At 40.5% G+C, this 24,969-nt stretch overlaps 1 protein-coding gene across 1 annotated transcript in view; it reads left to right on the top strand.

Annotated features, from left to right (window-relative positions):
- Positions 1 to 24,969, top strand: part of tbc1d22a (TBC1 domain family, member 22a) — an 87,272-nt gene that overhangs the window by 18,497 nt on the left and 43,806 nt on the right. Inside the window, exons 6-10 of the mRNA XM_068755065.1 lie at positions 4,458 to 4,528; positions 12,965 to 13,093; positions 14,923 to 14,985; positions 15,457 to 15,522; positions 18,998 to 19,112. Coding sequence (XP_068611166.1) covers positions 4,458 to 4,528; positions 12,965 to 13,093; positions 14,923 to 14,985; positions 15,457 to 15,522; positions 18,998 to 19,112 — 444 coding nt within the window. The remainder of the gene's footprint in view (positions 1 to 4,457; positions 4,529 to 12,964; positions 13,094 to 14,922; positions 14,986 to 15,456; positions 15,523 to 18,997; positions 19,113 to 24,969) is intronic.

Below are 24,969 nucleotides of genomic sequence, written 5' to 3'. Positions count from 1 at the left end.
CCTTTTTGCAGCCTGGACTTGGTGCCATATCATGCTCAGGTGCTCCATGCACCCGGGAAAGCCTGGCATCCCCGCTTTCTGCACAGATGTGTCAATGAAGTTGTTCACTTCCAGATAGTTAGTCAGCCTGTGAGCCACTACACTGAAGAAGATTTTACCCTCTACATTCAGGAGACTGATTTGGCGGAACTGGCTAATATCAGTAGAGTCCTTTTCCTTTGGGATCAGGATGCTCCCTGCCCTTCGCCAGGCTGTTGGTATCGTCTGCTTCAGCCATACCAGCCTCATCAGTCGCCATAGGAAACGCAGGACATCTGGTGCATACTTATAGAGTTTGTATGGCACCCCGTTGATCCCGGGGGAGGATGCTGCTCTTGCTCGGCGTACAGTTCTTTCTACTTCACTCCACTTGGGAGGGCTGACGTCTAGCTGATGTTTTGGAGGATGTAACGGTGGCATGTCATGTGGTAGTGAGACCTGTTCATGTCGGCGGCTGTCGGAGTATATTTGTGATAGGTGGGCTTCGAGGTCTTCCCTTGTTGTTTGGAGATTTCCATTTTTCTCCTTCGTGAACAGACCCTTTACAAACTTGAAAGGGTCTTTGAAGAAGTTAGCTCTTGCCCATTCCTTCTTTCTACGCCTCTTTCTCAGGTTTTCAGCTCTTCTCAGTACTGATAGCCGGTTCTTAATTTCTGCCTGCAGCACGTTTATGCCCTCCTTCTCTTCCTCTGTGGTTTTCCTCCACTGTTTCTTCAGCTGCCTTCTTTCTTTGACCAGTTGAATTATTTCCTGCTGTCTCCTGGATTGAATAGGGATGGATGGTGTTTTCTTCCTTTTGCTTGCAGCGCCGAAGCGTTCAGCTCCATAGTTGTAAATGAGCTCTCCCATTCTATCCAGTTTCTTCACTGCATTTCCACGAAGCTGCTCCAACAGCAATATGAGGTCTGTGTTGACTGTTTCCCATACCTTTTTGTCACAGGATTTTGGCCAGTTAATGGGTGACTTCCGCTCCTGGGTCTTCGTTTCTGTTGCATGATGTTGTATGCTAGGCTCATGGTACTCTGCTGTGCTTGATTCCTCCTCCTCTTGGACAGGGGGATTGATGTCCTGCGGACTATGGTTTACGTCCTGCCGCTGAACTTCACTTGACTGACTCGACTTGCTTCTTAAGAAGTAGTGGTCGATGCGAGATCCCTGCACCACTTTCTTCAAACATTTTTTCCTGCCTTGATGTATCTTTAGGCCTGCAGCAGATGTAACCTTCGCCCAGCCACAAATGCAACTCTGGAGCGTTTTTCCTGGAGTTGATGTTGTTTTCTCAGGTAAAGTGCTGATCATCATGTTCATTGTCGAGTTCATTCCAGGGTCAATTACCGTGTGGTCTGCCATTGAATCATCTTCCGCCCCCGCTCTCGCAGATTCTAGGGGTATTTTCTCATTTAGATTTTTCGTAGCCAATATTGGGTGGGATATGTGCACTACAGTGCCATACCCCTCCCACCACAGGGAGCTAGCCTGTGGCAGGCCCGGCGGGGTCTTTCCCTCCTGTCTGCAGTCTTTCCAAGCTGTCACAAGGTCTTTCCCTAGTTGCCAGCTGATCTTTCCCAGCAGTCACTGGTTTATCCAGATGATCAGTTTTACAAACACAGGATATGGTGTTATCACCCAAAGTGCACTGGACTCTGCACGGCAGGGGCATCCTCATCCCTGAGCCAAACTTGTCTGACTGCATACCGGAATGGGACTGGATGTTACAATCCTTTTTTACCTTGATAAATGGGTAGGGAATAGTACATAGTATAATTAAACCCAAATCAACAGGATTCATGGACTCGTCTCTTTGTCAGTGCAAAATGAATGTTCAAAGTGTGCGAAGCAGGAGGAAGACATCCTTGACTAGCTGTTAATGAATGTAGAGGCTCACATAAATTCATACTTGCATTTGTTGGAAATAGCTTCTGCCTAATTTCTCTGCAGCTGTCCCACTCGTGTGTAGAGGGTAGATGTGATTAAATGCAACCTAATGGATACCTGTATTTGCAGATGGTATGAACATGCCATTTAGGACACACAATGGACGGAAGCAACGATTATGTACAACACTCACATAACACTTTTGTGGTGTATGGTTTATTCCCTTCAATAAAAGGAAAACCAACTCTGAGAAATGTCTGGGTTGGAACAAACTTTGTGGAAGACCACACGACCAGTTTAATCCATCAAGAAAGTCAAATGAAGTACATGAATGAACTAGAAAACCACCAATAACAAACACAATGTTGTGGGCTGTGTTCGTTATTGGTGCTTTGGAACAAATTAGTGTAAGAGAAACCCTTGGAGCAACACAATGACAGAATATGCCTGGAAAAACCCTGCGGCAACTTTGCTTTGCAGATTTAAATGTCTGTCATGTCTGAGTGAGTTTTTCTTTATAAATGTGACTTGCTGCTGCACATGTGACCTCGGGGTAATCAAAACCTTCCCTTTACGGCGGGGCTGTGACTCCAAGTGTTGTGCACTAGATCACAGTATTGAATTTCTATGTAATTAAAGTCACTGGGGGGGACAAGGTGAGGGAGAAATTTCAAGTGGAAGATGCACAGCAAGTGTAGTGAATAAATAGCTACTACCGTGAGTTGAACAAGCTCCGATGCATTTCACTCAATTTAGCCAATGGACTTAGCCCATTGCTGTTTAGCTGATTACTATTTTCTATTCTGCTATCTGTCACTGGCTCTGCATTTGCATTTGCTTTGAAGAACAGGCGCTGTGAATGAATGAGTCATTTGGCACTGCTAATCAATAATGTTCACTCTGTGCGAAAGGCCCATCTATTTCCACCCGGCGCCTTGAATAAGAGTAGAGAGAGAACTTAGCTTGTTCATTACTTCCTCCCCCCCCCCCAGAAAAGTATGTTAAGGCAGCGCCACTTCATTTGCAAATAAATCAATTTCCGTCTTTCCTTCAGCCTTGGAATGCAGATAAATAGTCAGTGCAATTACAACTGAAGAGATTTCCATTGCAATTGTGCGTTTGTCTCAGTTCGGGTGAAGCAAGTTGTTTTAATGAATTTAATCGATTTAATGAATGGGGCGGCACGCTGGAGTAGTGGGTTGCGCTGTTGCCTCACAGCAAGAAGGTTCCGGGTTCAATTATTTCTGTGTGGAGTTCACGTGTTCTCCCCGTGACTCATGGGTTAACTCCCGGTTCGCCGGCTTCCCCCTCACCTGCTTAGGTGAATTGTTCACACTAAATTGTTTTTCAGCATTCAGTGATTTTCACCTCCCTCTAGGCACATTTATTTGGGCGAAGAACATGTTGCAAATATAATGCGTCATGTATTATCCACCCGCCAACATCTGAAATGTTTTATGAACTTGCTTGTGGACTGCGTTTAAGTCATTTGGTTGGATCACTGTTAGTGACAGTAGCTTAACCTCTTCTTTTAATGACTTTTTTAAAATCTATTTCAATAGGAGGTCTTTACTGTAGTCCCCATGTCAAGCTTTATTCACTAAAAATGAAATGAAATGGAAAACACAGCTGGTCTAAATACCAGAAGAACATTTTCTCTTCAGTCTCTGCACACTCCCATCCTCTCCTAGCGCCAATGTGTGTGTGTGCCTGTGTTAGAGGGACCGAGGGATAAGGGCTAGATATAATGTGGAGCACCTAACATTAAGCCATATTTTCTGGGTCTTCATGAACCCAAAGGGAACTACTCCGACAATTTAAAAGTTCAATTTGCACATTTCCATCAGATTTATTTTCCGTAATAGCCTTGCGGCTCTCCCACTCGTCTGGGGAGCGCTGTAGATGATAATCCACTCCTAACCCCATCAGATCTTTTTGGTGAAAGAAAAGAGATATAAATGGAAATTTGGTAAGCGAGGTTATGGTTGTTGTTGAATGAATGATGTCCAAGAATGACTGACTGGTTAATCGTTTGGAAAATGTAGTTTTTTGGGTTTAAATTACTAAATGTTATTGGAAGATTTTAAAGCCTTCGCTCATGTAATTACCTCAGGAGCTAGTTGGACATAGCTACGTGCAGGGGAATAGATATTATTATAAAAACACAGGTTTTATTTGTTGCGATAACTAGCAACATAGTTTCTGTACAAAAAAAGCTTGAAGGGAAAAATATTGTGAAGAATTTTTGATGCTGTTTTCAAAATCAAGATTTGAGATTAAAATCTTTAAATTCAAAAGTTAGGTGTTATTCAAAGAAAATCTGGCTTCCAGACAATGTAACAGTAGCTACTGACACACGATATATGCTCATTATTCTGTTAATTATCATAACATGTGACAAGAAGTTAGGAAATAAAACGGCTGCAAAAGTTACGGTCCTGCCGTTTAAATGTTTATTGGGTTCCCGAGGGAACTGAAAGTCTGTGTTAAAGGTCTCTATGGTGAATCTAATATGTCTCTCTAATATTTTTGTCATTTAACAGAGGAACTACGGAAACTCAGCTGGTCTGGTATACCACGACAAGTCCGACCTATCACGTGGAAGCTCCTCTCAGTGAGTTACATACCTACATAGATGTGCTACATATGTACTGGTACTGTAAAACACTCAGAAACGCAAGTGTAACACAAATATAAATACTACATAACCTCCTACTTTACCCACAAGCGAGAGCACAGATTCATCAGATGCACACAAACTCCTTCATGAATAGATGTAAGGGCACAAACAACCAAATAATTCTAATAAAAGAACACGTTACAGAGGGTCCTAAAGCATGCATGCACACAAATGCACTAAAAGTTGCTCTAATTTTCTCTTTCCCGACCATTTGATTTATGATTTATTTTTTCAGACTATAATATGGAAAATGAATGGCGAATGCACGAGCAATTTATTCATGCGACGTGCAGCGTGTTTACTCATTAAGCCATTGTTTTGGTGTGCATTATCCAGTCGGCTGAGAGAAGGCTGTCTTTTTGAACACCGTGTCTCTCCCATTAATTACTGCACTATAGTTAATGTCCCGCAGAAAAGATGTAATTAAAGGTGTGTGTACGTGCTTGTTTGTGTGTACGTGAACATGTGCACCAGTTTGTGTAGTTTTGGTGGTGGGAAATTGTACGATGGTCTTTTAAACCATGAAAAGCAACCGCTTTGGTTGTCTACTGAAGAAAGGCATCTGTGCTGTAAGAAGTTGCACAGAATTGAATCAGTGTTGGCAGGCGTGCACGGTGGGTGGGGTGGGTGGGGGGGCAAATCACTTCAACGGTTTGTGTGTTGAGCTAATGTACCGTAGAAAACACCCCATCATTTTTTTTGAGCTGTTTGATTGTGCATTGATGGCTTTGTGAGTATACACATTGTTTCTGCATGTGTGTGTTTCTATTGAGTGATCACATGCGTATAACTATGTTTGCATGTGTCATATACACAGTAACGCACGGCAGTCTTGTGGCCAATAAAAATAGTAGTTGGACCCCCCGAAGAGCAAAAAGAAACACCAAAGAAAGAAAGATACAAGGGAGGAGGGCGGGATAAATAATGTTTGGATAATGAAATCGGGGAATATCCAGATTCCTCAGGTCAGGATAGTCTTTGATTTTTATTTTGGTGCAAATATGTGTGTTTTTGGTCATCATAAACTCTACGGTTAAATGTGGTGAGTTCCAGCTCATATCCTAATTAAGGACATGTGTTTCTAGATGACTTTGATAAAACATGCAGGGGTTGTTCTGTCCTGAAAACTTAAGATCCATATCCTTATCTCAAGACCCACCTTGGAGGCTTTTCAATAGATTTCTAGATTTCCAAGCCTCCTGCAGCGTGAATTATCTCAGGGTCAAATCCAATGTTTGGATTAAAATCAAAAGTGGGCACGGTGTCAAAGGCACTCGTATCTTCTGAAGTCTCATAACACTTGACTGCCTTCTCTATCCTGACTGTGGTTATGATCCAGTGGAGAAATAGATAGGATGGATCAGGCTAAAAAAAGTATATACCAGTATATATTCTCTGTCTGGTTCACATACACAGCCCCCCCTTATATTCTACAAACTTTGCAGAGGTTTGCTAACACATCTTCAACAGTCCAACACTCCAGTGAGGTCCCTTGTTTATTTCTTCTGGTCACCAGAAGGCACCATCTTGTTCACTTTTTCTCTCTTCTCCAACAGGTATGCTTGTGCCACACTCCTCTTTACTCTTTATGCTTTACCCCCCCCCCCCCCCCCACTGTTCAAATCTAATACAACATCACAACAATTGTCCGGGACTGTCTCTGCCTTCGTTTGGGCAGCACGGTGGCCCAGTGCTTAGCACTTTTGCCTCACAGCAAGAAGGTCGCAGGTTCAAATCTTGCATCTTTTCTGTGAGGAGTTTGCATGTTCTCCCCGTGTGTGGGTTCTCTCCAGCTTCCTCCCACCACCAAAAACATGCAACTTAGGCTCCAGGTCGTTATTGCAAAAGATAATTCACTCTCAACTGACTTACCTGGTTATATAAAGGTTAAATAAAATAAAATAAAAAATTAGCTAGGACATTAAAACATGTTTTTTCTTTTAAATATATATTTTTTAAAGACCAAGTTGTGGCATCACTGGATCTCTCTCTCTCTCTCTCTCAAAACTATGTTCAATATTTTAGAGGCTCCACAGGTCCTTGAATTCAAATGGCTCCAGTTAAACCTATTTCAGAAATTATGCCATCTTCTTTCACTTTTTGGAAAGAGCACTTTGTGACCAAGCCAAAAGGGGAATAGAAAATGAAATTGCTTTTCTGCTTTGTGGAAGAATGTCAGCCGGTGGCAATACGTACTGTACATTTACTAACGGAGTGTGGCTGTTAAATATGAAGTAATGGGAGGGGAGAAAAGTAATTGGCTGGGAAAATATCGATAAGGCTAATGTGTATGCCAGACATATCATGCAGCAAGAAGCAGTGGCAGCTGAGACACGAGATAAATTATTTATTATCTTTCAACCTTTCAGTTGTACATGCAGAGGCAGACTCTTTGTCAGGATTGGAGGCATGTCATTCTTTAGCTTTGACGATTTGTTACGTTTCATTCAGTTTGTTTATATTGCCTGTAGTCCTTGTGGTGTCTAAATCCAGTCTTGATAGCCTCTAATACCAGATCAGAATGTTGTTTTCCAGCCGTTTACTGCAAAAAGGGTTAGCAAATTGAATGACATGGTCAAATTGTGACACTTAGAGTATTTCGACAACTGCCTGCGGTAGCTTGGATCTACAGTGCCAAAATGGCCGACCTGTGTTGTCTGATCCTGCAGAAGAGCTGAACTAACACAAATTATCAAAGAGATTCATGCTGGTGCTTCACAACTTTGTGTTGCATATGCAATGAGCTGTAGACAATTAGCCAAGTGACAATGTTGATACCTTTGCACCGACAAGATTTCCTACAGGGGACCCCAAGACGATCAGAAATGGATCACAGATGAATGGGAAAAGGTGGCCCGGGTATATTGTGTGGTCGGCCGGGTACACAATATACATTGCTAACTTTAGATGAGGCCATCGTACATGTTTAATTATATCCTTTTTGATGACTGAAGTTTGAAAATAAGATACTTAGTTTTTTTTTTTTTTTTCTCATGTTTTCAAAAGGGTTTTGGTCAGGATAAAGAATCCTGTGGTTTGGTCCACGGATAATGTTAAATAGCATCAATATTTCCAACTCTAACTCACGGATGGCCACCCGACTGGCACATAATTGTTCAACACGCACCCAATATTTCATAAATGCATTTACACCTTTCATGGTGATCTCTTGAAAAAACAACAACCTGATTTTCAGTCTACTATCGTTCTTTAGGAACATTATCCTGATCAGGATAATGGGGATTCATTCAATAAACATTAAACAGACCCTTTCCACATAATTTTAATATCATGGAAAAGTGTTTTTATTTCCATAATTCCATTCAAAAAGTCAAACTTTGATAGATTATAGATTCAGGGCCCACAATTTCCAACTACCGGTATTCATTTGTTCATTTTTACATAATTTGAGTTTTTGCAAAATAAATAAATTAGGATAAAATCAATCAAAATGTGATACTTCCAAAACGATATGTTAATCTTCAATACTTGGTTGGGAATCATTTTGCCTTGATTCGCCGTGGCAGTGAGGCAGTCAGCCTGGGAGTTATGGAAGCCCAGATTGCCTTGATGCTTGCTGTCAGCTCTTCTTTGTTGTTGTGTCTGGTGTCCTTCATCTTCCTCTTGAGAACACGCCATAGATTCTCAATGGGGTTTAGGTCCGGTGAGTTGGCTGGCTAGTCAAGCACTGATGGCATGGGCATCAAACCAGACTTTGGTGCTTCTGGCCGTATGGACGGGTGCCAGGTCCTGCTGCAAGATGAAATCTGCATCTGCATACAGATCCTCAGCAGAAGGAATCATGAAGTCCTCTAAAACATTCTGGTGGACTGTTGCTGTGACCTTGGAATGAATGTAGTGGTTTGTGAAGCTGTGACTCCCACCTCTTTCCACTCTTTCTGGATCTCTGCCAGATTCTTGAATCTTTTCTGTTTGATAATCCTCTTATGCCAACGGTCATCTCTTTTGCTGGTGCATCTTCTCCTGCCACATTTTGCCCTTCCACTAGACTTTACATTGGACATGCTTGGACACAGCACTCTGTGAACAGCCAGCCTCCTTAGCTATGAACCTTTGTGGCTTTTATTCTATTTTTTGTGGGTTTTATGAGCTGAAAGCTCAAATTATGTAAAAATAAACAAATTAATACTCAACATTGTTTCAATTGTGGGTTCTGAATCTTTCATCTCTGAAAGTTTGACTTTTTGAATGGAATTATGGAAATAAATAAACTTCTCCAAGGATCTGCATATATTCAGTTATTTTAGTTCTTTATTTCCAACTGAAAGCCCTTGTATTTCTCCTTATCCTTCACTCATCCATTCTAGAAAAATGCATTACAATGCCAGAAAAACCATATCACACATTTATAGCCTTGGTAATCACAGTCCACAGACCTACAACAGCCTGCCATGAGTAATAAAGTGTAGTAATAAAATCACAGCCACGTGTATGACAGTTTGTGTCCCTTTTATAGTCTCCATCGCTTGCTCTTTGTGTTTGCGTGTGGTCCTCTGCTTTCCAGCAGTAATGCAGCTGTAGTGTGATTGACCTCCACTAAGCAGTCCATTAACCTTCAACACACACATGCTCTCCACTCCCTCATCTGGCAGAGTGCTCATAACGTCAAAGCCCAGTGTGTTGTAGCCGGCCAAGTTTAGCTTGTTTTTGCTAGCATTTTGAATGGAGTCATTTCAGTATGTAAATTCTGGAGTTTTTGCAGAGTGAGAGGATTTACTTTTTCTTTTTTTTAGAAGTTATCCCCTTGCTTGCCCATTTGGTCCATGCGTAACTGGGAATGGCCTCTGTACACGTCCTCTTCTCTATAGCCACCAAATAGAATAAAGGTAGCCATCTCAAAATCGGTTTACTCAATTTGCAAACAGCATTTTTCCAATATTTAGGCATCTTCCTTATACATAAGGTTTATAGGCTGTTTGAAAGGTGGGTTTCTGATTCCAGAAGATAAAGAGAATGAAAAATAGTTTCAAGGATGAAACAATGCAAGGTCAAAAAGTCAGGAAATGATGAAATGTGAGTTTCATGAGACACTGCACACACACACACAGACATGTGTGGATATTGTGTATTTGTCACAATGTTTTTTAGCATATACAGAGTATCATATGTGGGTTTGTGTGCACGGGGGGGGGGGTTGTCAACACACAACCTATGCGACGCGCGACTGTTTGACTTTACGACCGCACTCGTCTGTTGTTGGTTCTTTTGGTCTGTTTCCGAGCTGTTTTTCCGACATACCGACAGCAGTTTCTGCCGTCTCACCCACGATGTCAAACGAGAGGAAATTGTCTCTTTCTGCTCCTCATTTGCAGAATCATGATGCAGAATAATATACTTACGGTAATTTAACATGGGCCAATTTATGACCGAGTCTGCATACGACAAAACCCTCGGTTGCGGTCGTAAGTCCAAGATCTCCTGTATAGAAACAAAGCAGTTGTGGGCTGTAAACAGGCCGCTTTGCTCTCCCAAAAGAAACTGTCTTGTTGCAAAACTCATTAAAGTTCCACAAAATTGATACTTTGTATGTGAAGTTTGAAGTCTCTTCACAGCCTGCTTGTGAAAACTACAAACAACTGAGTTGCACAAAGACAAAGATACACATAGATAACAAACACATACTGTACACAAGTACACACCTACAGTCAATATCAGCCATATCAAGTTTGTTATATTTTTCTCTTTAAGGTGATGCTCAGACTTTGTTGGTGCCGGTAGATGAGTTTAGTTTGATGGGAATTCCAGTGGAGCCGTCAAAAAAATGCTCCTTTTGAAATAAAAGTAAACACTAATATATGGGGAAGAGACTGATGAAAGCAACAGACTCCTGTGGTTTGTGTCTGCATGCTACACTCTTTGGGGGAATGGGGGCAAGGTGAGGGGGATTGATCTGGAGAGAGTCGTGATGACTATCTCCATTTCTGGCCTCCTGAAAGGTGAATTTTCAGGGCTGTTTTGAAGGAGGCCATCGAGGTGCATGTTTTGAGGGCAGGAGTCGAGCAGTTCCACCCTTGGGTGGCAGTATTGTAATATGAGCATTTACCAATGTTTGTCTTATAGGAGGGTGTAATCAGGTAGTTGTTTGTGCTCCCTCTAGTATTGTGGCTGTGGGTGTCACAAAATGGTGTGTAAAGATCCCAAGAACAATCCAGCCGGAGGGTGGATTATGCCTGTTGTTGAGCTAAGCTAACAACATCCTGTTAGCTAGTAGTAACAACATTTTTCATGATTCTCAGAGTAAAAGAAAAAAAATATTATTTGGGAAAAATTTACCCCAAATGGTATTTTAATTAAAACTGCAATCTTTAAAATTGATCATTAAGATGCATTAAATTGAGCTTGTATTGCAAAAAAAGCTCTATTCACATTACATATTCAGATTTTACCTGTAAAATGGACTAAACATTCATGAACATTTGACTATTGCAAGCATCGTTATATTGTACTGCTGACAGGCCCATAATAACATACTGTAAGAAAGATGGAATGGAATGCTTTTATTTTCATTGTCATATATTTGTCAACAAACTAAAGCACTTGCCTATTAGTAACACATGCAGGACTCATTAATTCAGCTCTGTAGATGCGCAGTAAAGGTGTCTTTCAGTGTCTAAAAGAATTTGATTTCATGCTTCTGTCTGTTGCTTGTCTTTCAGTATATATTATTTAATGAGACTTCATTCCTAAACTATTCTAAAACCTTGACAGACTTTGAGTTTGCTCACAAAGTGAAATCACAAACCAAACTTTCGCACCTGGGATTACTCAGTTTTAAAATGGCACGCTTCACCATGCAAAGAAACTTTTCTGTTGCTTGACCAAATGGTCTCTGCCTCTTCTGGGAGCGACGGTTTTTTTTTAAATGCCTGTGCATATGTATGTGTGTGTGTATACACATTTATGAAAGTGTGTTTCCTTCTTGTGCAGTCAAGCTTATGCAATGTGGAGAAAGTCAACTCCAAACTGTACAACACATCTAAAGTCTATTAAAGCAGATGGCTGGGGCCAGGGGCTCTGAAATATTCACCAAGATAAAATCTTCCAGACAGATCTCGAGCGCTGGCAGCAAAGATTTGGCCCTGCAATGGAAAGTTGATTGTCTGACTGTTAACTCTACGAGTAGGGCTGCAACAAGATGAGGTTTCTACACTGATATCAATTTCAGAAAACATCACGGTATTTCGCCACAGTTTGTAACATTTGAAGTTGTCATATTTACGCTTGATGCGGAACAAAGTTATCAAACTATTTTTTAATAGAATTGTGTTTTAAAAAGTGTCATTTTTGAAAATACATTAAATGGCATCATCTGTTTGAAAATACACTAAGAGGGGGAAAGAAATGAAGAGGATTTATGCAAAGTAGGATTTAGCTGGATGTGTTACTTGAACAAACAGACAGGTGGACGTCGCTGCAGGGGATGAGGAAAAATTATTTTGCTAGCACATTTTATCTAAATCTCTAGGATTTTTTAACCAAGCCATAAAAAGTAATACTGTGGGGACGTAATGCACACCGACGTAAAGTATTTGTTTGCTTACAGGCTCCTACTGTTATTCAGTATCTTATACCGTCGGAGTGGATCTACTGTAGTTTCAGTAAAAAAATATTTTACTAAAATAATTGAGTCCCTCTAGTCATATGTTTCTTGTATAACACATTTTGTGCTTGTTTGCTTGTTTCTTTCTACAGTTTAAACAGTAGTGCACTTAAAAACTAGAAAAGCACTCAGTGAGCGCAAACCTCTGCCAAGCAGCTCATTCCCCGCCTGGTTGGTTTTACACCATCCACGTGGTGATCTGTATCAACATCAAAACTTACCATTTGGGGTATTTGACAGAAATTTGCTTCGAAATTTTTCCCAAATACCTTTTTTTTTTTTTTTACTCTGAGAATCATGAAAAATGTTGTTACTAGTAGCTAACAGGATGTTGTTAGCTTAGCTCAACGACTGGCATAATCCACCCTCCAGCTCTTCTCTAACACAAAACATGCCATATCTGTTTTTTCTTTCAAGCTATATAAATTTAAGGATTAAGCGGTTTTGTGCAACGAAAACAACAGCAGTCTCGAAGCTTAGCTTTGCTAACTGGCTGCAAGTTGAGAGAACAGAACATTTCGTGCAGATAAGTGAGACATATGGATTGTCTCATTTAATTTTCGCAAATGGAAGCGAATGAACCTATTTTGGAGTTGTTCCGTTAAACTGCTGAAAGCTATCAAAGCGCAAACACATTTCATTTCTCAGGACCAAGATGATGAAAGACACCACAGAGGAATATCAGTGAGCCGTAACGCATCAAAGAATGATTTTTCTTCTTCCTTTTTTCCCTTCTCTTCCTCTTTTAGGGTTACCTACCAGCTAACGCAGAAAGAAGAGACAGCGTCCTACAGAGGAAAAGACAAGAATATTTTGGCTTCATCCAGCAATACTACGACTCCCGCAATGATGAACACCATCAAGACACTTACAGACAGGTATATGCGAACACACTGGAGGTTTTCCTTTGAATGTGTTGAATGTGTAGTAAATTGCACCGGAATTTTTAAGACAACCTGTCAGTCTTTCTCCTGTCTTTAACTTTGAGCAAATCAATCTAGAAAGGGGTTCAGCTCAGATTGCAGGAACAATTTCTTTCATCCACACAATTCCAGGAGACCTGGGTGTTCATTTCTGTGTGTGTGTGTGTGTGTCGAGGTGTGTTTTGACAGGATTCCGTCCTGCAGATGGGATCACTGGAATCTGAATCCATCCTTTTCCTCCCCTCTCTGTCCTTTTCTCACGTACTCTCTGGACGGTGTTTTTTTTTTTTGTCTGTCCATGTTGACATGGTGGGATTGTATCAAACACCAATCTGCGTTTTGGACGGCTGCCGAGACAAACGCTTTTCTTTGACTTTGAAAGTAAGAAAACGTTTATGCTCTATCTTTGTTTATCAGTCTATCTCAACCCCCCCCCTACCTTCTCTTCATTATGACACTTTACTACTTTCCATTCATTTCAGGTCGAAAGCAGAAACGTCAGTGGGCTGTTGATAGCCAAAACACACATTTCTCATATCCTCCCTGATTTCGCATTGATCTCCTCTCCACGCCGCCAGAAAGCTGCCATGCTTTTGTTTTGATGGTTGTTGGGATTGCTTCTTGAAGCCTCATTTTGTGCCAAATGCCGCTTATTCCAACATCGTTTGTGTTGACGAAGTGAGCGGTCATTTAGAGTGAATTTATTTCTCTCTCGCAGTCATTGTGTGTTTGTACGTGTCGGTTTAACACTGAAATTTTAGAGCGAAGGTTTATTTTTGCATGGTATTTTTCAAGTGACAATTTGCAAACATTACCTTTAGCTATGTCTTCATCCATATGGGATGGTGCTAAATCTCTCCATCTGTCTCCATAGTTTGTATCTTTTCTCGTGTCTGTCCATCTGTCTCTTTTATATGTTGTTTGTACCTTGAGTAAACAGTGTTTGTTGTGTATGCATTGGCATATTGATGTAGCCATTGTAGAAGTCCCATCTACACTACAAGATATTTGAAGCACTGCTATGGTTTTGTTACATCCCCAGAGAAAAAGTGTTTAAAAGCCTTTTTCAAACAGAAAACATAAGGAACACTCTGGTTGCTAAAAAATATGTGTGTTTGAATAAAAAACCTGCTTCAGTTCCATAGTTAAACCTGCATTACAAACGTCCGACCACTCGGCTGCAGAAATACTGGCAGGCAGAGCCTGATGCAGTGTATCATAGCATTATTAAGATGGTGCGTCCATATGGCCATGCAGCGTAGATACCTATGGGTTGAACTGGACCATATAGTATAAAAACAGCGGGCTGAGTTCTTTCTAAAGTGCCGTATTATTCTTGATCCCCACTGGGAGCTGCAGTACAAGATGTACGGTCATTACTCTGAGTGTCATTCAGTTCAATATGCAACACAACCCACATTCTTTGCATTTTCATTTACTTGATTAGCTAATATTCCAGAGTTTCAGTCTGGTTGCACTTGAAATATGTACTCTTCTGCAACGAGAGTTTCATTCTCTCCACTTTAGAGTTTTGCCCTCAATTGCTTCTCTCTAATGCTGTAATCACGCTTTGTCTGCACCAGTCTGGATGATAATAGAACTGTGTTATGGCGCCTGTAGGTAGGCAACAAAAAGTAAACACAGAAATTACCCTCGCTCCTAGTGCCACAGCTACGTGCTTCTATTCACAGTCAGAACAGACGGGTGCGTGAGCAGGCCTTGAACATTGGTGAGTGTAAACCCAAACGTGTGTCTAACACCTTTCTCTCCCGTGTTGCTGTCAGATCCACATAGACATTCCTAGGATGCATCCTGAGTGTTTGATGCTTCAGCCAAAGGTCACAGAGGTAAGGTGGATAGCGCAGGCGGCTCAGTCCCCGGTGCTGCCAGTTACAACCCACACATGCTCTCTCCAAGCCAGCCCAGTCTGGACTGGTTTCAGTTGGGCTTTTCTCCAGCTGCTGTCCTGCATCCGGCCCGGTTCCGTTCTGATGAATCTGCCTGCCTGTCTTGTTGTTCGTCTGTGGGGCAGACACTCTGAAATGGTGTGAGCGTGGTTTGGAAAACACATGCAAATGTAATCTCAAGAACATTGTATCACAGACGCATCTCATCAAACAGACATTCTAGACCACCGCTGCCATCCATTTCAGACCACTCCAAACCCCGTCTGTCTCCAATCAAGGATACCAATCCACTAATTGTTGCTCTCTCTCTCTCTCTCTCCGTCCCTGCCCTGAATTGGCCAGATCAGATCTATTCTAACCTGCTCGATGCTTCAATGTTTTTTTTCTCTCTCTTTCTTTCTCCCTCTGCAGATTCACATTGACATACCGAGAACTAATCCTCTTATTCCTCTCTTTCAACAAGCTTCTGTCCAAGAGGTGAGAGACATCCCCCCCCCCGCTCCGTCCACCCACCCATGCTTCCTCTGTGTTGCACACACTGCACCAGATAGCAGGGTTTTTCCCTCTAACTCTGGGCAGATAATGTGTCGCAGTCCAGAGATGTTGTTTAAAATCATTAGTATAGTCATGAAACTGAAACGGCCCAGACTTTTGGGAGGAAAAACCCTCGCTTCGGCGCACTGCATGGTGTGGCATGGGTACGAACAAACACAAACAATATTTGCATGTGATCAGACACACGTGCTCATCCTCTATGCAGGGTCAGGACTCTGTCTTTGTTCTGTGTTGTTCTACTGAATATACGAGAGAATTTGTTCATTCAAGTTGGATGCAGTTTTAAAGCAGTATTGGAACTAATTATCTCAAAAACATTTTCATTGTTTGACAAGATAATAATAATAATTATCAGAAGTAGTTTCTCCACATCAGGAACACGTACAGAAAGGCACACTTTTATTGGAAACCCTAGCTGTTAAATCATTGTGAGTAGCTTGGGGTAACAGTCATACTTAAATTCTCAAAATGTAAATGTGACACAAATAATGTGCTTAGAACTGCTATGGTGTGAGACAACATAAGGGGCATTTGCCCACCCCTCATTGCCCATCAGGGGTGGGCAATTCATTTTTCCATGGGGCCACATGAGAAACAGAAAATATTCTGGAGGGCCAGGCCAAAAGGCTGAACTCAATTCTACATAATGGTAATTGTATTTATAAAAAAGCAGTAAATAGCATTGTTTTGAGAGTATATGTTGTAATTAAGCAATGAAAAATTGAGGCTGCCTTACAAAAAATTTCATTTATTCAATTTAATTTCTCAAAAGATGGGTAAAATAAATGTGAACGTTTTACCATTTGTGTCTCATATTAGTGAACTTTTTCAGACACATTCACTCTAACACACATTTTGAGTTTCATATACTGTTGGAAAGTTGCGTTAAGTTTCTTAGCATCCTAAAGACATCACAATAATATCTTTGTGCTCATTAAGAAAGATACATCATATTGAACGATCACTGAATGCAGTTTTAGTCCATGCATGATGTAAAATTAGAAAATGTCTTTATTTTGTAATTTCCAGTCAACCGGTTGATTCAGCCATTTTGTCCGAGTCAACCAAAGGGCCGTACAGTGCCCAGGTCTGGTGTAAGACATTGTTTCAGCAGACTTCAGCTTGATCAGTTCATCCCAAAACAAGTTAACACAGGACTGAACTAGATTTTATCATTTAACTGGGGGTTACGTTTTCTAAATGTGCTTCTGGCAGGACCTGCCATGCCTAGAATCACTAACCTGAGAAACAGAGAGCTGAAAACCCAGTGGAAAAATCCCATAATGAGCTTGCAGGTTAATGAGGTGGCCAGGGTTTATGGACTGCTCCGTGTACTCGCCTCCACACAGGTGACTAAACACACAAACAGCCCTGAAGAATGTCATTTGAGCAAAGGAAAAGACGAGGCTATAAATACATGCATAGACGACGATATACTAACATGCAGACTTTGATCTGCATATTATTAACAGCAAATTCTTTAAGAGATGATTATAATCAATTACAGGTTACCAAGGTGAAAATAGTTGAATTTTCCCACCGAATAATCATTAGAGGCTGACGGCAGGATTTTATCAGTCGACATCAGCGACTTCACGTTAAGAAACTCAGATTTTTTTTGTCCATTTGAAGATCTTATCTGCATTGTTCAGTGTATAACTCGGGAACAGGCTTCGAAGATGCAATTTAATGTGTGCTGATGAATGCTTTGAAAGCTTGATTGAGCCTTTGTGTTTTTTTATTTTGTGTGTCAGAAGTTCAAAAGCTCTGACTTTTTAATTGTGTTAGATTACCTTTTATTGTGGACCTCGGGGCTAATTTAATATGGAAGCCCAATTTCCCTTCCTCAAGATTCACCTTGTTATAACAAACATATGAAATTACTGGGACATTTATGCCATTCACCAGAATTTAATTGTCCGTATTTTGAGCGGTAGGTGAACTTTGTTTAAACCCGCTTGGCAGTATGTTGTTCCTGTTTGGAACTGTGACGATTCTCTGTACCTTTGTTTACTGCCTTTCTCACACAAACACACCACAGTGCACGGGGTTCGCTAAAAATGCTGCTATGTGTAAGGTGCCAGTGTGAAATATGCACGTCGGCTTTTGAGGTATCATGAAAAGAAAGTCCCATTACCCACTCCCGCTGCAAGCAGCAGCATCTCTCCCTGTTTGATAGATGGGCTTTGATTTGGGAAGAGGGAGTGTGATGTGTGGAGACGGGCAAAAGACATTTGAGAAGTAAATGTGGGGGGGGGGGGGGAAGCCAGACAGAGTTGCAGCTTTCCAATCTGTATGACTGTTTTAGCTGTGATTGAATAACCTAAAATAAAAATGAAAGGGTTTCCATGCAAAGCTTTAAAAATCTGACATTTCCCTGTGGAACAATGAGGTATGAGGTTATTTAGAAATTGACAGAAGCATGACAAATCCTTGAAAATTAAGAAAGCTCTTGATGGGGCGCGATACAGCAAGATGTGAGAAAGTGTGTGTGAGTGAGCGCTTTTGGGGAGAAACCATTTGCACGCCAGAATAGAACAAGTCAAGCCTCCTTCTAATTCAGTGCGGCTGACGCCATTAAACAGTCACCCATAACGAAGATCGAAGTGTTTGCCTTGCAAAGAAATATTGAGAATCAAGGAGGGAGATGGAATCAAGAGGGGGAAGAGACGGGAACAAAGTGAATGAACAAAGGTGAGGAGGGGGAGGAGGCTGACACCAGTAGAGTACAAAGTTCAAAGATGGCTTTGATGCTGGGGGGGGGATGCATAGAAAGTCAAGGTGTTGTTCTGTGCTGAGACAGAAATAGTTAATTTCTCAGATGTCAACTTTCTATTCTGTCGTTTCCTAATCTGAACATCTGAAACCAACAACGGAAGATTTCAGAACAGATTTCAGACTGATCTTCAATATATTTAGGCAGAAAATGCCAGTTTAAATAAAGATGAGAGTTCAACTCAAAATCAGACGTACTTATAGTTCATTTTCTCTGCATTGCCTTTCATCCTTCTGGAATGCACTGCGGGATGAGGTTGTTAAGTTTTGGCGTTTGCAGCCTTGGAGATTTCTGTTTTCTCTCTAACCCAAATTAACTCTTTTGGTTCAAAACATTCAAAATGAAAACAGAAAAAAACATCAACAGCAGCGCCTCTTCCCATGACCCTGTTATTCAAAAGCTGTCTGTGATCTTGAGGATTGGCTTCATGGTTGTCCTTCATGAGGGAACTGATTACCGGTAGTTTGTCAAGAAAACTTAACACATTGGTTATTATTATTAGTTTTATGCTGAATATTCACAGAGTTTAATGAAATGTTTTTCTTTTTACGCATTATTTGTGTTTTGTCTTCTGCAAACTCTTTTGACATTAATGTATTTGTGTTTCTGCTTACGCACAAGATTTTTGAGCGGATTCTGTTTATCTGGGCCATCCGACACCCAGCCAGCGGCTACGTGCAGGGCATCAATGACCTGGTCACGCCATTCTTCGTTGTCTACGTCTTTGAGTACATCGGTAAGCAACATCTACACTCATCTTTCTCCATCTCACTCCCACTGAAAAACTCCCCTCATTTCTGATTCCTTCAAAATACTACTGATGGAATCACGCATTTTAATCTGTTTAACAGTATAAAGTACTCTACCAGATTCTAAGCACAGGCTCTGAATGAAAAGAAACTGTCAAAGAGTTGAAAAAATGAGCATCTAATGGAGGATTATCAGAATATGATATAACTGAAAGCAGTTAGTGTTCCTTTATTTTAAGTGCTGAAAGCGTCTTTGAGTTTCCAGAAAAGCGCTATATAAATAAAATGCATGGAGTTAATGGAAATGAGCTCCAAAAGAGTTTTGAAAGCTTGAAAAGGTCACCAGATCAACTGTTTGATCTGATCTGGTGTACTCATTAGCACAGAGCTGCTTATTTGCTTAGCAAAGAGCAAACAGCACATTTAGTTGTATTTATTTTTCTCCAAACTTAATATCCACTTTCAACTCTTTTTTTCGTTTTCATCAACTCTTATTTATCAGATAATATCTTTCTAACCTTTTCTGTTTGTGATTTTCGGGGTCCACATTCGGTGCTGATGAGACGGTTGGGAAGGAAACGTGTAACTGAACTGAGAGTTGCTAAAATGGAATAATTCTATTTGAATTTGTCCTCTTTAGCATCCTACTTCAAAAAAAGTATTTATAAGAAAAACTGATTGTAGATGTATTTATTTGGGTGTCACAGTGGTCATGTTTTAGACTAACCTTCTGTGTGTGTGTGTTACATCCTGTGTCTATTTGAAGCTGAAAGCCCTATGCGTTTTTATCCTGCGCAAATGTTTATTTAATGGGAACAATTCTGGCTGTTGTTAGGGCCTTGACAGTTCACACATTATGGATCAATAGTCTAATCAGTGGCCCAAACGCTGTTCAACAAAATGAGAAGTGAAGTGGTGAAAACAGTGGATTGTATCGGCCTGCAGCAAAAAAAAAAAGGTCAGCATCAGCTTTTGTCTTGCAAAGCTAAATGAAATTACAAGGCACCTGAAAACCCAGAGCAAAACCTTTTAAGAGTTTTCTTCCTTTTAATGTTCTACATATTTCATTTCATATTGTGCTTGTGTCTAAATGAAGCCTTGTTGTTTTGTGAGTCAGTCAGCCTGTATCTGGGAATATGAGCCAGTTCACCGATTAGGAGCACGATCCAGATTTAAGGTGTTTGCAGTTGTTTAATCTACCCTGAGTAACGTATTACTTGTCAATGTTGTGCTCAGTGTGGTGTGACATGTTGAGTTTCAACATATTGAGTCCCTGCGACCAATACGTGATGATGTTTAAACAAATGTCGGTCTTATCTTCCCCCTGCAAATCAGTGAGTCATCATTTGGAAACCTTTTCTTGGTTTATTCGTGTGTATTTACAAGAACAGAAAAAAAATACGAGGGAAGAAATATGAAAATGAATTGTTAATAATTTATACCAGAAATAGATTCTCTTTTATCTGTTGGCACATTTGTTGGAAAACAGTCAGACTCAAATCACAAACTGTTGAGTTGTACACGGCCTTCGTTACATAATCGTAAACATGAAAGTCTGCACAATAGAAAGAATCAAATCAAATTCATTTCTTTGATTTCACCATCAGGTTTCTTACGGATAATCAAGCATTTTTAGTTGTTGTCATTAATCATATTTGTCCACACAGAATCTGCAAGAAAATGTTGTCAATTTGTATCCACTAGGGTTGTAACGGTACACTGCAATGTCATTTCGGTTCGGTTTCTTGAGGTGCTCAGTCCGGTTTATTTTTGTTACATAAAAGGCAGAAAAAGATGACTTAAATTGCTTTTATTTAAAAAAAAATGCAAACAATAACTGTAAACTTTGAACACTTGGCAGCAACAGTGTGAAATACAGATGAAATTGTTTTCAGTTATTTTAAATGGGGAAACATTTATTTGACATATGAGCAATTTGAGATCCGGCTCGCTCCAGGAACGAATTATGCTCATATGTCAAGGTATTACTGTATTATATTTGTCATCTTGTAGGTTGGAATTGGTAAAGCATCAATTTCTCTTTTTGGCATGAATTTAACTTGCAACAGAGATCCAGGAAGCATTGTTAGCGGCGTCGCTCGTCACTTCTGTTCTCTTCTTTTTCCTCATTCATTCGCTCTTTGTCTTGCTCTACTTGTTGCTTCTAAGATACTTTATTGATTTACTCTCAGACTCTACATTGCAGTCTTGATAGGCCGTGTCCTGAGAAGTAGATAAGGGAAATTTGGTGCCTGTATAAGTTTCTTGTTCTCCTTTAGTTCTACTCTTCTTATCCTTCTCTTTGTTTGCATCCCTTTGTTTCCCTGTCTTCTGTTCACTGGATTCTATTTCAAAAGTTGCAAACAGTCTTGGTCTGGCATGACAATGCTCGTTCAGCCATCAATACCCTTCATTTACATTTGGCTGGTGCAATGTGGTGTGATGGCTTGACCTCTTAAACCCATCATCTTCACACCACTCCCCTCCTTTATCTCCTAATACCAACTTTCATTAACACCTGTCTCTTAATCCAAATAAAAAAAAGTCCCAATAAATAAATTATTGAATCTCTCCTGATGCTGTAGAAAAGACAATTCCACACCGACAAATCTATAAGGTCTGCCTCATGTCAAAGAAAAATTGATTTTGAGAGTCTTTCGCTCTTGTTCTCCAACTATGAGGCATTGCTCTGCTTTAGTCTTCTTCGCCAACAGTAGAAGTAATTTAATTAAGGGCAGAATGGGCCATGATGGGCCAAGGAGCCAGACCCCGCTCATCCTTTTATGTGGAGTCACCATCGATTGGCCTGCCGACACATAATGCATGCCAGTGTCAACGCTTGGATCCACTTTGTAACATATCAAGACTGAGGGACGGATTAAAAGACTAGGCAAAAATAAAACGGAGTGTATGGAAAACGAGATTGAAAAACGTTAGTGAATGAGAACGAATTTAACAGCCAATGTGTCTCCTGACGGACTCAAAAGTTCAAAAGAGTGAGAATATGGTGAATGAGTGCCTGAGACAGAAAAAGAACTCAAGAAAAGCAACATTTTCAGTAGAGAGAAAATTGCCATCTTGGAAACTACCCCCATGTTGTCAGGAAACAACTGGGCTGGGGCCGTCTCTCCTCCTAATCAACTAAAGGGACAAATAGCCCAGGGTAGCTGATGACCGTCCTGCACTGCGAAACTGAATTTGTCATAGCAGGCAGAAAGCGCTTACCGACTGCTTCACTGTTGCAAGGATTTCATGACAAATTCAGCATGCTGAGTGTTTTCTACTGCGCAAGCAGTGCCTATAAAATATTCACTTTATCTGTCTGATTAAATACTCAACCAAGAGTGAGAAATATACACTCGGGTTCAAAGAGTGGCAGTTAATCTGAATCTCTTGTCAACTTCTCCCACCGTGAAACATGTTTTTTCTTCTTCTATTGTTGACTGATTGAAGAATCAGACAGGAAAGCTCAGGTAACCAAGTTTACGCTACGAGTTGGTTTAGCGTAGAGCAGGTCTAAAAGGTGAATATTTGCTCAGATATGACCGACTTCATTTGTAACGAACCTTCAGTTAGCTGCAGTAAAAATAGTTTTCAATTAATAGGTATAGCTTTAACTTATAGTGCAGTCAACATTGGATGAATGACCACGTAAATTTAAATAAATGAAATTTGGCTAATTACACAATAAGCCTATCCTTTTTAGTTACTAACTGCCAGTTAGCTTGCTAAAATGACACATACTGGCAGCATGCATTATCATCTGTACACAAGTAAATTCAATTCACTTTGTGGAAAAAAAATAAGTGTCCTCTGCTCAAATTCCTCTTAAAGCCATTTTCTTTGCATTAACTAATGCAGCTTCCCAGAAGATGCACTTTTTTTTTCTTCATTTGCAAAAGTGTTCTTAGTTCCTCAAGACCCAAATGCATTTTGAACATTTGTGCTCGACGCGTGTTGTCTTTCTTGTAGAAGTAGGATAATGTGCTCAGTGAGCAGGGAACCCTTGAGGATGGAAGGATCAGGACAAACCCAAAATGGTCTTAAGTATATTTTAAAATTCAAATGAGTTTTAGCGCATCACAAGCTAAACTCCAAATGGCAATGTGAATTACTAAGAAATGGTCTTGAAAATGGAAGTCTTAGAAATTCTCACAGGTCGACTGGCATCACTTAGTGATGGGCAAACACGGATAAAAGGGCAGCGAAGCTGTCCTCTCAACTTGAGCCAGAAATGTAGTTAGAAAGGGTTTAAACACAGTGTCCTTCTGCTCATTAGAGAGAATGAAGAGCAAAAAGAGCCACTCGTTTGGATGATGAAGATCCTGAGAGTACTGTGGAAGAGGTTTTGTGTGTACTGTATTTGTGCTACCATGTGTGTCTTAGTCAGCTTTTTTAAAAGATGAAGACACTTCATGTGCGTTGGCACATCTTTTAAGTTGCATTTGTAGGAATAACTCGTCAGTATCATCTACCATGTTTTTACTGACTATCGTTAGTTGTATTCCTTTAGTATTCAAATGTTAGTCATCATTTCATCTCAGTCTTTTTTTTATTCAATCTTATTATTTGATCATTTGTAAGAAATTCAAAGCCAGTCAGTCAAACACTTTCTGCTGATATGACATTCATTTGTTTACTCTGTTTAATTTTAAATTGCATTGTTTATTTCTTCATGTTTGGGTTTTTTTGCATAGTAAATTAATGCACCTCAGGTTGACGTTACAAGAAACTGTCCTGGCAGCATAGAACATGACTTATAAAATCAGATATAACCTTGAATGTATATTTTCTATTTTACAACAATAGAAATAATCTAAATGTCATTATTCTGGCTGAGCAAAATATAAAATAACACTGAATGACCTTTTATTGGGCCTGTCTTGCTCTGTATGTGCATATCTTTGGGCAGAAATGTGTCCGGTATACCTTTTTGTACACAGTGTATGCTGTTTGTGTGTGTAGGTATATGAGCTAACAATAGCTTTTAGTTCTTAGAGGTTTTAAATGTTTTGTTCATCATTGTTTGTGCTCTTTCTGGTAATATTTCAGTTCAGCTCTATTTAAAGCTTCATTTCCCGTCTGTATTCAGATGCAATTTAGAAATGCATGTAATATTTCATTATGCAGAAACAAACCATCCTCTGTGTCTCTCTGCTGTTAATATTGTTGGAGCCATTACATACGTGCCAGTGAAAAAATGCCCGTCTTCCCCATCGTCAGTACGCTTTGTTGAAAATAAAGGCAGCTGGCTTTCATGATTGAAGCTGACAGGTCGCCCGCTGAGGCAGCCTAAATGCTGCTAATGTACCGGATGTGCGGTTTACTATTTAAAAGCACTCTTTGTGCAATTCCTGAGAACAAAGAGAGATCTGATGGATGCCTCCTCATCAAAGTCAAAGTCTCGGGCCGACTTCTACACTTGCATACATACACACAGACCCGTGCATCGTGCCTCCTGACTCCTGTGTTGTCGCTGTGTGTGTGTGTGGGGGGGGTGTAACACTGCAGATAGGCTGGCTGTGTGGAGCACCTAGGGACGGGGCTTGGAAGATGGAAACACGCTGTCAGTGAGCTGTGATGAAATGCCTGCAGGAGTGTAAGACCACACACAAAAAGCACAGACTACGGACTGGTGAAGTGAGCTAACGCACACATGCGAGGATCTGCAGACCAGATGGTAACCGAAATAAACCCGGTCTGTGTATTATGATATACTGTAGTATATTCACGTGATGAGACAATACTCTGCTGTAATTTCATTTTTGTTATGTTTACTTTAGGCATTTAAGCACACCATCTTTGGGCGGCTGTTGTTTAGATGGTAGAGTGGGTGGTGCAGCA

The sequence above is a fragment of the Brachionichthys hirsutus genome, chromosome 22 (assembly GCF_040956055.1).
Source record: "Brachionichthys hirsutus isolate HB-005 chromosome 22, CSIRO-AGI_Bhir_v1, whole genome shotgun sequence".
NCBI lineage: Eukaryota > Metazoa > Chordata > Actinopteri > Lophiiformes > Brachionichthyidae > Brachionichthys > Brachionichthys hirsutus.
This window is presented reverse-complemented; position numbering and strand designations above follow the sequence as displayed.